At 43.4% G+C, this 14,921-nt stretch overlaps 1 protein-coding gene across 1 annotated transcript in view; it reads right to left on the reverse strand.

Annotated features, from left to right (window-relative positions):
* Window positions 1-1,739: 1,739 nt before the first annotated feature.
* SNTG2 (syntrophin gamma 2) overlaps window positions 1,740-14,921 on the reverse strand; it is a 625,784-nt gene continuing 612,602 nt past the window's right edge. Inside the window, exon 17 of the mRNA XM_019492704.2 lies at window positions 1,740-3,917. Coding sequence (XP_019348249.1) covers window positions 3,786-3,917 — 132 coding nt within the window. The 3' untranslated portion in view covers window positions 1,740-3,785. The remainder of the gene's footprint in view (window positions 3,918-14,921) is intronic.

Raw genomic sequence — 14,921 nt, forward strand, 5'->3', positions numbered from 1 at the left:
ATGGTTTTCCTGCATCATTTTTCTATTTGAAATGGAAAAAAAAAAAAAAGTTAAGAAAAAAGAAAAGGGAGGAAACTTATTCTCTGATGGGAGGTTTCTCTGAAATTAAGATTTTTCACAAAATCTTTAAATATAAACCCCACCATTCCATTTTCTTTTTAGATTTTTTTATTTCTTATGACCTCCTTATTCAGAGGATTCTTGGTGAATTAAAACTGTTCCCAGCAATGACAACGAGACTTTGTAGGACTACCAAGGGAGTAGCAAAAATAATATATGTTGCTGGAATGTACATTTTAAATTATGCTAAATATACTTAGATTCCCCTCTACACATATTGTAAGAAGATGATCAGGGACCTCCCAAATAATGGAAGAGAATGATGTAATTAACATAATTCATACAAATGATATTAATGATATCTAATATTTGGAATTATTAGAATGATTAGAAATTGCAAGACAATCAACTTAAAGGGGAAGACATTCTAAACAAAGATGTATAATAGCAAATTCTCTTGGTGCAAAGCATTGTGGTTTCTTAATTTCTATTTGACATGTAAAAAACTGTTTTATTACCATAGTAAGGAAAGGATGTAAAGGAAAAGAAAAGAATACATGAGTTTCTTTTCAGAGCAGGAGAGAGGGATGTCTAAAACAGATGCATTATTACAATTTTTTATAACTATAGAAACTGAAAGAATTCTGAAAGAAGCAAGACAGATAAAGAACATTTGTTGATGAAATGTTGAAGATATCTGTCTTCTAAGATATCAGGTTATAGACTTAAAATAAACAGGGAGAATGGCATAAAGAGGACTTCAAGGATCAAGGACTAGTGGCATCCTTATTGTTCTAAACAAAATTAAAAGTTAATTTCAGCAGAAACTAATTTATTTTCTGGGCAAAGTCTTGGTGAAAAAGTGATCTGAATATTTACATTTGGAACAGAATTTGGAAGAGGATATAACTGAAAAATGACCTACTTGCCTTTGTTGCTGTTAGTTTGTCATCACCATTTTTCATTCTACTTGCAATGTTTTTTATTATTTTAATATACATAATTCTGAACTGAGGGATTTATTTGTGATACATTATTTAAGAAGGAAATATTTTAAGATTTTAATAAATAGTCTATTGTTTTTTAAATTTTTATTCTCAGTGTTTGGATATACTCATATTGTGGTTTTTAATATATAATACAGATGTTTGTATATGTGATTCCAGTATAGTTGTAACGGGTCTGATTTTTCATTCCATTGCACAAGTGTTATGATAGAGTTATGTTACATAACATTGCATTAAAGCAGTACACCAAACTAGAACATCAAGGGATGCCTTAATTTTTACTCCTGCTCCCAATATTAGTAAAAAAAAATGCTAATAATTGAGAAGTATCTGTAAATAAATCAAACCATTTTTATGCTATGGTTTGTATAATGTTAAAATAATGGAAAAATGATTAAATGTAACATTTCAGTTAAAACTGTGTCCAAGAGACATTACACTGTTGTTTTTTAAAAAAATATTTAATATAAAATTAGGATGATATCAGTTAAAATAGAATACCATATTGGTTATAAATATTTATTTACAAATAATTAATAAAATATTTCTCATCTATGCTAAATACTAGCTTGATAAGGACTTAATTTTTCTAATACATCTTGCAAATGACAATGTAATTGCAAATACTGTAACTGCAAACACTGTTTCTGCTGTTATAATGAATTTACATTATGATAACAATCTGAAACAGATAGTTATTATATTTACAGTTTTCTTTCTGTCTTTTTGTCTTTCTATTTTTTTTTAGTGTCAGATGCTCCAAATTCAATTCAGCAAGTGCTCTGAGAACATACACAATTTTTATCATGGCAACATGGAATGCTAGAAGTTGTTTGGTGTGAATGGGCCCTGAGATGAAAACGCTCATCATTTCTAAACTGTGCATTCAGACAAATGGGTTCAGAAGCAAAACTCTGTACAGATGTAGATTAGGAACATGTCCTGACTAGTTCTGTATTCTTTCCTGAATCAGAGGCAGCCTAATAATGGGAACTAAATTTGTGTGTATGTATGAGGTCAGAATTTGATATTCAGAAAACACTGAGGAAGTGTGCAGATGTGAAAGAATTTTTTTTATGGAAAGTTGCACCTACTTTATATTTGATACCATTCCTCTCCAAACAAAATAATTATTAAAGAAGATGATCAAAGAGTTACAACCAAGGGCTGGAGACATATGAATGTTATCCATAATGAGTACATGAATGAGCAATGAGTATTTTTATCAATGGATGGGGAAAATCCATGACCAAAACTTTAAAAAGGAGTGCCTAAAGTTAGGCTCTTCATCCAATTCATGGCTTGATCCTACAAGGTTTGAAATGGTCTTTGCTTAGTCTGCAAAGCACCTAAATACATGCTGAACTTTAAGCTATGGTAACATTCACATGCTTACAATTAAGCATTTGCTAAACTACTTTTCTGGATCAAGGCTAGTATTCAGTGCTTTGCAGGCTGTGGCTACTGGCTTGGTAGAAGATACTCAGTTACAGCAAACCAAAATAGATGCCCAACCTGCACTAGCTTTCATAGGAATTAGGCAACTAACTTTGGTATTGGACAGTAATAGTTTGGTGAGTATCACATTCAACAGATATATTGTCTTTACTTGCATACCAAACACATTAACAAAAATTAGCCATTGAGGTGCATGTGTTAACTGCAGAAACTGATCTGGGTGCATTTCTTAAGGTTAAAAATTGTTTTCTATGTCAAAACAATGGCATGGCGATGCTGGAATGGCTGCTGGGGACGCTGTGGTTGGCTCCCTCCTGCATGAACCAGGGGCAGAATACACTTCTCAGTGTCACATTCTTGTCCCCTACAGCTCTACAGCTAAAAAAATTACTCGCTTGCAGCTACTGCCAAACTAGTGGCAGTTGTTGGGTGTTCAGCTTAATATTTCACCAAAAGTTGCTGCCAATTCAGCAGCAACTTCAAGAGGGTTAAACTGTGAGGTTTTGGCTGAGCAGCAAGCAGGGTGGCAGTGATATTAAGTAGACTCTACTCCTGAGGCCAGCATTCAGGCATGGTGAGCTTGTGCTGTGTCAGGTAAGACAGTCTTATCCAAGGGTACGTGGTATATGAATGAGTAGAGTAATATGTTCTGCCGTAACATTTATATCTGTCTGGTTTGTAACTTTATCCTACTTCATTAAGGGTTAAACTTTCAGCATTTTGGGTTACTTATACAATTGTGGACAAATGTAACAGTTAAATTAGAGTAGACTGATACACACTCCTGAGTGTCAAGTCCTCCCACCCTTTTAAAATGGATTAAAGTATACCTGCCCACAGACTTTCCTAAGAACTTCTGAAAATTTGCACTGTGTTCTAAAGAGAAGTCTTGTTGGACTCGTCTGTGTGCCCATTATTTTTTAAACATCATGTGGATTCAAGAGCCCAATTTTAGACAAGCAATTTAAAAGCCCTGATCCTGCATTTTATGTAATGCATGCATGACAGTGTGATTTTGAGGAGCTCAAAATAACATTGGAAATATTTTATTTCAGTTTTCGAATAGTGCTAAAGATAACAAACTGGCTCAGTTCAAATTGTTTGTTAACTCATGAACAAAATGTGAAACCAGTAATATTTATTGGTAGCACAACAATAGACTCCTTATAAAATCACACAGAATTGCAATATTGTGAAGGAAATAGCTAATTTCTTTAAGAAAATAATTTATTTTCCATAATCACAACATGGAGATTGAATTCAGTTACTGTACATATATTTTCTTGCAATACTCTGGCTGTCTATAAATACTGGATCCACTGATGCCACCTTTGCTGCTATAAATGAGTGAATACAGTGTAAAACTGCAGTCAGATCCTGAAATTCAAGTTCCTAAAAGAGAAAGTTGGAAAGGAAAGGAAAGGAAAGGAAAGGAAAAAAGGGAAAGGAAAGAAAGGAAAAGGAAAATGGTAAGTTATACTGGGTCTGACATTTTAAGCAGAGACAAAAAGATACAGCAGCAATAGCAATGTTCTTTAAATGAAAACTGGAACATTATGAAGAACTGTAAGACTAAAAGTAATATTATTAAAAGAGAAGTTTCCTTACCTGCTTTACTAGCAATATCTTAAATTATGACAATTTACTTTCATTCTTATGCTTTGGAAAGCAAATACAGGCTACTCAGTTTGCATTGATAAAGCAACAACAGATGAGATTGATTGTATGAAAACATGCCTATAAACTAACACACTTTTTCGAATGAATTCAGCATTAACAGTCTAAATTGTCACGGAAAGAAGGCTACATAGTATTTTCTGCATAATTCATAACTGTTGTCGGCCCGAATTTTAAATGTGTTTACAACATTTGGGAAGATGTGCAGGGAATACTGCTTGTTTAAAAAACGATTGGGCACAAATTCATATACCCCAGCTCAGTGAAAAAGTCAGAGTTGCTTTGCTTGTAATCAGCTCTCAACTCCCCTCCTATTTGAGTAGCTAGTACTTTCCTTTTCATGCCAAATTACATCACTTCATTCCCCCGTCAATACCAGCCAGACACAGGGTGATATTCTGGTGAAGGAATACCACCCTTCTGATGGAATAATAGTCAATTTAAAGGGTACAGGATACTATAAAATGTACATTTAAAATATACAATGAGAATGGCTTTTTCAGGTGGGAAAGACATTCTGTGTTAACAGGACATTTATTTATTAAATATGTTGGCTACATAGTAGGTTATCCAGGGGCATTGTGTATCTTTGGTTTGATAAAAATCAAAACAATCATTGTCTGTTTTGTATAGAAATATTTTGATGATATCTCTTAAAATAAAATTCCTCACATCAAGTATCTAGAACTCAAGGTCACTGTACTGGACAAAAATAAATCATCAGACCATTGTCATTTCAGAACATACACTGCTAATCATGGCTATTTTTCTGAGTGACAGAAATTTTCTCTAACATTTTCATAGACTAAAAACAAACTTCTTAAACTCCCAACTATGCCGGGACTCGATTCTGCAACCCTTAGTCACACGAACAGTCCTTACTCACCCAAGCAGTCCTATTGAAGTCAATGGAAATACTCATGTATGTGAGGATTACTCACATGAGTAAGGGCTGCAGGATCAGGCCCAAGATTGCCAGGCAGAGCTTTCTGAAAATGAAGATAGATTTGGGTATTAAAGTCAGTGATACAGATTATGATTTTGCATTTGCATTTATACAGAATCTTTTGAGCTTTTTGGATCCAAGATTTGTTTACGTATCACACCTAAAACTACTTCACCCATGACTGGGAGTACCTACACAAGATACTTACTGCAGTTGCCAAATTAGCTCCACAGTAAAGCATCTCCATCTACACGTGTGGAGCTATTAGGCCACAGTAAACTAATTCACTCTACCATAGGTTAAAATGGTTCGATACAAGTATTATCCTAGAGTGGAGTTTTTTATTCTGCCACAAGGCATGTGTAGACAGTAACTGGGGCTGGCTGGGGCTGATGGTACTACAGTGCAGGGTTGCCTATGGCTAGCCCTGCGCTGTAGCACTCTCAGCATATTGAGCTGGGGCAGAGCAGATCTGGGCTGGCAGGCTGACCCCTCAGGCCTCCTGCCAGCTGGGCCTGTGCCGCCCTGGCTCAATGCGCTGTGGTCCTGGGTGCATATGTAAATGCTGAACCCGGGAGCAATAAACTCCAGTGTGAACTGCACCAGAGTGTATTACATTGCAGTAATTTCACATGTAGCTGTGCTCACTGAAGCACAACAGCACTACACACCACAGTTTATAAAATGAACAAAGAATACCATATCCCCTTGGATTGATAAAAAATGTAGATAAGGAAATACACTGGAAGTAAGAGTAGTATACTGGACTTGTCTTCATCCATAAATAATTAAGAGTACTACAGAATTTTTAATAGCCAGTAATAATCAGAATATTGGTTTTACATATCATCTCCCTACCTTCTTGAGTCAGGTGATGCAGTTTTATATTTCATCTTATTGTTAATTTTTAATTTTCCCATTTGCTATACTATTGTACATCTAATTCTCTTCTAATTAACCATTTTGCTCACATATGTGTTTTGTGGGTTTTCTTTTTCAGTAGCTCCATTTTTTTGTTTTAGGCACATATGTTGATTTCCTTGGCAGGCAGTCAGAAAGATGTTTGCATTTGTAAATCTCTCACACTTTGGAAAAATGACATACTATACAGTAAAGACCAGTTGTCATTTGTTTATACTATTGTGAAAATGATTAGACATATTTAAATTATTTTAAATAAAAATTATGAATATAAGAGAATGAATGAAATCCTTAGGGCTTATATATCTGTAGGAAGGCAGGCAGGCAATGTCTCTAATTCAGTCACTGGTGCTTGATGACCATTACAATGAATCCACCAATGGAAGATGCATAAATGAGACTGACCCTGTTCAAGGGTTCTAGGACCAATATTCATAGAGTCACATAAAAATAGGGCTGGACAGAACCTCCAGAGGTCATCTAATCAAATCCCCTGCCTGAGACAGGATTATCTCTATCCAAACCATCCCATACAAACCATAATCTAAACTCTGCATAAGACTGCCATCAACCCTGACACTACACAGACCTAACACCCTAACCTGCCACAGATAAAGTAGGCGAACCGTGGCAGCCAATGTCCTGCTTCTAAAAAATGTCAATATACACCTAAGAGCATCCTGGGTAGCGGACAATGGCCACCACTATTGAGGAAGGCAAAAAGTACAACAGTCCATACCAATCTGACCATGAGGTAAAATTCCTTACTGCCCCCAAATATAGTGATTGATCTGACCCTGAACAAAGGGGCAAGACCCATTAGCCAGCAAGCTCTGACACCCCCCATTCAAAGTGACAAGCCTTGGAGAATGTTTAAAATGGACAAAGGGGTCTGTGATAGACTCATGTCCAGCACTGCTGCCCCAATACCGTGGCATGCTCTGCACCTCTGGGCCACATCACACATGACCCTCTCACCCATCACAATTTAATGTTCTAAAGCTGACCCTGTATTTGCCTGGAGGGGATCCAGTTGTTTTCTGCAGGCCAGGTGTGATCACAATGGTGCGTCTTCTGTGGGGCTTCTTCTCCCCTATACCCCACTCCTTTCTGCTCCAGTGTTTTTGCCATTTTCATTGGAACGTTGTAGGTGTTTGCCACCTGGGCCACCCTACAGGACCACACTGAGGCTTGGATGCTTATGGGCCAGCCCTGCTCATGTTGATGCAGGAACATAAAAGAAGGGCAACTAAACAGATAGGATGAACTCAAAAAGGTTCAGCTTGATGGCCAGGCAGGGCACTGGTCCCTCACTGCCTCAGCTACACCCCTTCTTGGGGTCTGAGTTACTTCGGGCTTTGAATGCCCCTTGTTTTGCTATTGGGCCCCTTGGGCATCTTGGCAATATGGCCTCTCCATGCTGGGACCAGGCCAGGTCTGGCTTCAATTTGGGGTGGCCACTTGTGTGCCCCCATGAGGACCATGCTCTCTCTCCTGCTGCTAAGCCCCTGGTCTGCGGGTATCCCTGATGAGCCCATGCGGTTTGGGTACTGCTTCAGGGAGTTCTTCCCCAGTTACCCCCTGTGGGTTTCCCCTGGGCACCTGTTCCCTGCCCCTCTGGGCTATGGTCCTCAGGAGGAGGTCTCTGGGTACATGTTCAGCCCCCTGCTGTGCTCCAGGAGGGGTCTGGCCTAGTTCTGCCTGCTGAGGGGCCTGCTGGCAGCATCTCTCTGGTGCTCCCAGTGGGCACCATACTCATGGCTTCCCTGTGAGTCTCTGCTGAGAGGGATGCAGCTGGTTCCCTAGCTGCCACGTTTGGGATACGTGTCCAATGCCTCCTTGGCTTCCTCCACAGTGGGGAGAGTGTCTGGCTGTTCCCTGGGTGCTCTGGTGGGGGTGAGAATGGCTGGGCCTGCTTCTGGTCCCCTAGCTGACACTCTCCCCTAGCCCTGCCTCTGATGTATTTTTGGCCTGTTGCCCTGAGATTCTAGGCCAACCAGGAGTGCACTTTCAGTTGGTGCAGTGCCAGCTCTCACACATGTGATTTGGCCAGCTGTGCTGCCATAGGCAGGTGAGTCAGCCATGGGGTTTCACATACCCCACCCCTTAGCTTGGGGGTCAGGTTGTTCTTGGCCACCTGGCCTTCCTTGGGCCTGGGGCTGTGATCTGGATGCGTCTGCTGCCCTTGATCACCTGGTACCTGCTCTTTGTTGTGTTGACAAGATAAGACATCAGCTACTACATTTCACTTGCCCAGACAGGGTTATAGGGCTAGTACCCACCAAGTGACCCATGCATTTTCAGTTTTTGCTGAATGCAGCCACCTTAGGTGAAGCATCAGTTACTAATGTGAATGGCCTCCCTAGCAAGTAGTAGTGGAATAATTCCACTGCCCACTTGATGGCTAGACACTCTCACTTGATGGTGAAATACCAGAGCTCATGAGGGAGCAATGTATGGCTCACATAGGCTATTGGTCTCTCTTCCTGCTCCTCTTCCTGGATCACTACCACTCTTATTCTGGCTCCTGAGGCACTGGTCTGTAACATTAAGGGTTGATTAAAATCCAGGGTGTACAGTAAGGGGCTCTGACACAGTACCAGCTTAGCCTGTTTGAAGGTCTTTTGGGCAGTAGGTGTCCACTGAACTTTGGTAGGTTGGTGGTTCTTAGTTAGGTCAGTGAGTGGGGTGGTCATTTCCAAAAAGTGTGGGACAAACTTACAGTAATAATAGAGGAGGGTGGTGAAGCATTGGAACAGGTTACCTAGAAAGGTGGTGGAATTTCCATCCTTCAAAATTTTTAAAGCCTTGCTCAACAAAGCCCTTGCTGGAATGATCTAGTTTGGGATGGTCTTGCTTTGAGCAGGGGATGAGACTAGACAATATCCTGAAGTCCCCTCCAACTCTGGGTCTGCTGACAACTCTCTTCAGGCCTTGTGGTCTCTTCCAGGGCTGCCTTGCCTGGAGTCACATGAGTGGTTGGCTGCTCTTACTTCCCAGCAAATGCAACACTGTGACAGGAGCACACTCAGCATTGCTGCCTGAAAGTCACAGACATGCCATGCACCCCTGGGCTATGTCACACCTGACCCTCTCACCCGCCATAATTTGATGTTCCAAAGATGACCCTGTATTTGCCTGGAGGTGATCTAGTTGTTTCTTGCAGGCCATGGGTGACCATAGTGGAGCATTTTCTGTGGGGCTCCTTTTTCCCTACACCCTACCCCTTCTGCTCTGGTGTTATTGCCATTCTTGTTAGGATGTCATAAGTGTTTGCTAAATGGGCCACCCCATGGGGTTATGCTGAGGATCGGATCCTTATGGACCTTGCTTCTATTAATGCAGGAACATAAAAGAAGGGCAAATAAACAGATAAGATAAGTTAAAAAAGGCTCAGCTTGGTGACTAGGAAGGGGTCTGGTGCCTCACTGCCCTGAGCTTCTCCCCCATAGATTCATAGATTCTAGGGTCAGAAGGGACCTGAATAGATCATCGAGTCCGACCCCCTGCATAGGCAGGAAAGAGTGCTAGGTCTAGATGACCCCAGCTAGATGCCTATCTAACCTCCTCTTGAAGACCCCCAGGGTAGGGGAGAGCACCACCTCCCTTGGGAGCCCATTCCAGACTTTGGCTACTCGAACTGTGAAGAAGTTCTTCCTAATGTCTAGTCTAAATCTGCTCTCTGCTAGCTTGTGGCCATTATTTCTTGTAACCCCGGGGGGTGCCTTGGTGAATCAAACCTCACCAATTCCCTTCTGTGCCCCCGTGATGAACTTATAGGCAGCCACAAGGTCGCCTTTCAACCTTCTCTTGCGGAGGCTGAAGAGGTCCAGGTGCCCCAGTCTGTCCTCATAGGACTTGGCCTGCAAGCCCTTAACCATACGAGTGGCCCTTCTCTGGACCCTCTCCAGGTTATCCACATCTCTCTTGAAGTGTGGCGCTCAAAGTTGAATGCAGTATTCCAACTGAGGTCTCACCAGTGCCCGATAGAGGGGAAGTATCACCTCCTTGGATCTGTTTGTCATGCATCTGCTGATGAACAATAAAGTGTCATTAGCTGTTCTGACGGCTTTGTCACACTGCCGACTCATGTTCATCTTGGAGTCCACTAGGACTCCAAGATCCCTTTCTACTTCCGTTCCACCAAGCCGGTCATTTCCTAGGCAGTAGGTATGCTGGACATTTTTCCTCCCTAGGTGCAGCACTTTGCATTTCTCCTTGTTGAATTGCATTCTGTTGTTTTCTGCCCATATGTCCAACCTGTCCAGGTCTGCTTGTAGTTGTTCCCTGCCTTCCGGTGTGTCCACTTTTGCCCACAGTTTTGTGTCATCCACAAACTTCGACACAGTACACTTCACTCTCTCGTCCAAGTCGCTGATGAAGACACTGAAGAGTATCGGTCCTAGGACTGAGCCCTGCGGGACTCCACTGCCCACACCCTTCCAAGCCGATACTGACCCATCCGCTATGACTCTCTGGGTGCGAGCCTCTTGCCAATTCGCCACCCACCAGACTGTGTAGTCATCCAAGTCACAGCCTCTTAACTTGTTCACCAGTATAGTGTGGGATACCGTATCGAAGGCCTTCCTGAAATCTAAGTATATGACGTCAACCCCTACTCCTGTGTCCAGGCGTTTTGTAACCTGGTCATAAAAAGAGACTAGTTTGGTCAGGCATGATCTACCTGCTACGAACCCATGCTGGTTTCCCCTCAGCATAATTTGTCCTGCCGGGCTCTCGCAAAAGTGAGCCTTCATAATTTTTTCAAAGACTTTGCCAAGGATGGAGGTGAGACTGACTGGGTTGCCTGGGTCCTCCTTCCTCCTCTTCTTGAAAATGGGGACCACATTGGCCCTTTTCCAGTCCTCCGGGACCTGGCCCATGCGCCATGAGTGTTCAAATATTCCCGCTAGTGGCTGTGCAATGACGTCAGCCAGTGCCTTCAGATGTCTTCGGATGGAGCTCATCTGGGCCTGCCGACTTAAACGCATCCAGTTCCTCCAAGTGACTCTGCACCATCTCAGGGTCTACGCATGGTAGTCTAGCGCCCTGCTGCTGCCTCTCTACAATCCCAGTGAAAGACTTATCGTGCCTCTCACTTAGGAACACTGAGGCAAAGAACTCATTGAGGAGTTCAGCCTTGTCCCCCCTGTCTGTCACCAATTGCTTCTGCCCATTTAGTATGGGTCCTAGTCTACCCTGGGCCTTCCTTTTACTCCCTATATAGCTGAAAAACAATTTCTTGTTATCCTTAACTTGGGTTGCCATCCTCAGCTCCATGGTAGCTTTGGCCCATCTAACTGCCTCCCTACAAGCGCAAGCAGAGGAGGTATACTCCTCTTTTGTAATCTCTCCCTGTTTCCACTTTTTATATGCTCCCCTTTTAGCCGGTAGACTGCTCTGGATTTCTCTGGTCAGCCAGGGAAGCTTTCTGGCCCCTTTCCCTCTTTTTCCTCGCATTGGGATCGTCTCCCTCTGTGCCCGAAGGATCATTTCCTTAAGGCACAGCCACCCTTCCTAGGCTCCCATCTCTTCAAAACTCCTACTCTGCAGTGCGTCCTTGACTAATTGCCTGAGTTCATTGAAATCAGCTTTCCTAAAGTCTAGCACTTTCACCCTACTAGTTACCTTACCCACTCGACGTCTTATGATGAATTCTATTATTTGGTGATCACTGTCCCCCAGGTGACCACCGATCTGTAGGTCCCCTACCATGTCATCCCCCATTGCCAATACCAGGTCCAGTAAGGCATTCCCCCTAGTGGGACCGTGTACCTCCTGCGTCAGGTGGAGGTACTGTACACAGGATAGGAACCTGCGTGAATGGTGGGACTTTTCTGTCTGCGTCTCCCAGCAGATGTCTGGGTAGTTTAAGTCCCCCATGACTACCACCTCCTTAGTTTTTATGGTCTCCGAGAGCTGCCTCAGGAGCCCCAAATCTAGCTCTTCCCCTTGGTGTGGGGGTCTGTAGCAGACCCCTACCACCAAATCCCTTTCTCCTTGACCCCCATGTAACCTAAACCACATCTTTGTGTGTGAGTTACTCCGTGCCTTACATGCCCCTCTTGTCTCACTATTGGGCCCCTTGGACCTCTTGGTAATATGTCCGTTCTGGGTAGACCCTTCCCATGGTGGCACTGGGACAGGTCTGGCTTCGTCTTGGGATGGTTGCTCTTTTGCTCCCATAAGGCCTGCGTTCCCTATGAGTTGCCTGCTGGCAAGTCCCTGGGTCCACAGGCATCCCCAGTGAGTCCTTGTGGTTCGGGTATCGCTTTGGGGACCTATTCCCCAGTTAACCCCTGCAGGTTGTCCCTGGGTACCTGATTCCTGCCCCACTGGGCTAGGGTGCTCAGGTGGGGGGTCTCTAAGCACATGCTCAGTCCCTGCTGCACTGCAGGTAAGGCCTGCAGCCCCACTGAAATAAGTGGGACTACTTAAGTACATAATACATAACTGTGTTACTAACCCTGTTATGTTTTGGGGTTCACACCATGTCATAAATGTTTTATGTGTTTTGTTGCACTGACATGGCATAGACATTGGAAAACCAATGTTATGCTGTATCCATGCATGTTATTCTTATCACTGTAAAGATCATGTTATACTGTTTATGTATATCATCATAGTTTTGGACATGGCTCAGCCAGGGGAATGGGACATGCATACTTAAAGGGGGCCACCCGTACATGGGTTTCTGACAGTGTGTTAAAATGCTTTCATGAAAAAGGAATCAGAACTTGGGGCAGAAGTTATATTTTTTATTAGACCAACTAGAGATCTGCAAAATAAATGTGTTGATTTTCAAGCTTTTGGGCGCACACACTGTTCCTCAGGTGTAGGAGAATGCAAAGATTGCAAAATTTCTCTTAGGTGAAAATGAAAATTCATATTTCACAGGAGAGCTGGACTGTTGTAAGATCTCCTGATTGGAATAGTTCATTTTGTGCAAATCAGGCTCAGATAAAAGTTAGAACAGTGTATTTAACTCAATGTTGTCTGGGGTCAAGCAGGATGTTGAATTATATTTTCTTCTGGTTATGATATTTCATATATCACAGGAGGATGGTTTCATGGATGCTCGTCTGGGAAGTAACTTCTGTTGTGTTGAGATACTTTGAGCTCTGTGAATATGCAGATTGAGCTGGAACAATATAGGCAGGAGCCAGGGTGTCAGCTTTCAGGTTCCAAGGTGGTGAATTTGCTTCCTTCTTGTAAAATTATGTTGTTTTCATTTAAAAAATAGCTGAAATTCAATATCTTCCATGTTTCAGGGACACTGGCTGTAGCCATATTGGTCTGAATAAATTATTTTTTACCAAGAGGCAGATGCTTATCTCTCTCAAAGATGTAATGTGCACAGAAATTTGCACTTCATCATGGCCTTTTCAGGCTCACATGGAGAGCAAGCTTGAAATCTAGAGCCTGAAAGATTAGTAGACACATAGGATATCTTTCTTTTAATTTAGAGTCTAAACAGCTAACTCATGGGCAGGGAATTATTTCAGGCAGATGGCTGCTTACCAAGTTTTGGCAAGCTGTCGAGGGCTGCATGGGTAGCCCCACCCCTTGACAGGTGCCCTGCTTCCTGGTTGCCATCTTGTGGTTGGACGTCCCACCCTCTAATCCCTGACCTTTGCCATCACAAGTCGCTCCCCTTGCCCCCAGAAGTACTCCTTTCAGCAAGGGGTTTTGCTGTTTCAGAATCAGAAAAATACCAAATTATATACTAAAAATCAAACACATATAACATTTATTAATTTGATTTCCAAAATATTTTTGTCCTGATTTACATGTGTTTGTGTAGTGTGCATAGCGATGATTGCACAATAGCTTAAAATTAAGTCTAACTTTTTTATATTGTGGTGGGGTGGGGGGCATTGGGGTGGGTACAGGTTTGTGAGGGGCTGTGCATATGTGAGGTATGGGGGAGGGCGTGGGTGTGTGCATGGAGGTTTTCTGGGTGGGTGGATAGGTGTGGGGTATGGGTGTGGGGTGAGGGAACATGTGTGTGTGTGTGTGGATATGTGGGGTGTGGGTGGGTAAGGAGTTTGTGGGGGGTTGTGTGTGGGGGGAGGTTGGCTGGGGTGTGTGAGGGGGTATGGGAGCATGTATATGGTGGGGTGTGCATGTGGGACTTCCCCTACAAACACACACACACACACACACACACACACACACTCTGTACCTCCCTCCCTCATTATACACATACGCACGGTCCCTCCCTCCTTCATTGCACACACACACTCTGTCCCTCCCTCATTGCTCTCCTTCCCTCCCTCCCTCCCAGCATGGATGCAGGCACACACACATAGCCTGTCCCTCCCGCTCCTGGCCCCAGGACACCAGCATGGGCCCTGCTCTCCCACCCAGCTGCCACTCTGCTCCGCACGCCACTCACTGCCACTCCCCACTCCCCCTCTTCCCAAACTGCTTTCACTGCTTCCTTGCCTACCCACCAGTTGCTCCTGCACCATGAGGCTCTCAGCTGCATGGCTGGAGCACAGGACTCAGCAGGAGCCAGCCTGGCCCTGAGGACTGGGGCAATTCCCGCAGCCCTCCCCTGCCTCCCCCCACTCCTCCACTCTTACTTGAATTTCACTCTGGCACAGCAACAGTCTCAGGATCCCAGGTCTGAAGGCTCTGCTAGGTAGAGGCTTCTGGGTGTGGGGGGGGGAGGGCCTGACAGGCAGGGCTGGGTGGACCTGGCTGCTGGGTCCTGCCAGCTTCCCATGTGTCCTACTGCCCCTGGCTCCTGTCATCTCTGACAGGCTGTGAGAGGCAGATAAATATTAATTTTCTAAATTTTTTAGGGCTATTACAGGCCAAATCCAGCCTGCAGGCTGTATATTGCC

The sequence above is a fragment of the Alligator mississippiensis genome, chromosome 1, assembly GCF_030867095.1.
Source record: "Alligator mississippiensis isolate rAllMis1 chromosome 1, rAllMis1, whole genome shotgun sequence".
In the NCBI taxonomy this organism is placed as follows: Eukaryota; Metazoa; Chordata; order Crocodylia; family Alligatoridae; genus Alligator; species Alligator mississippiensis.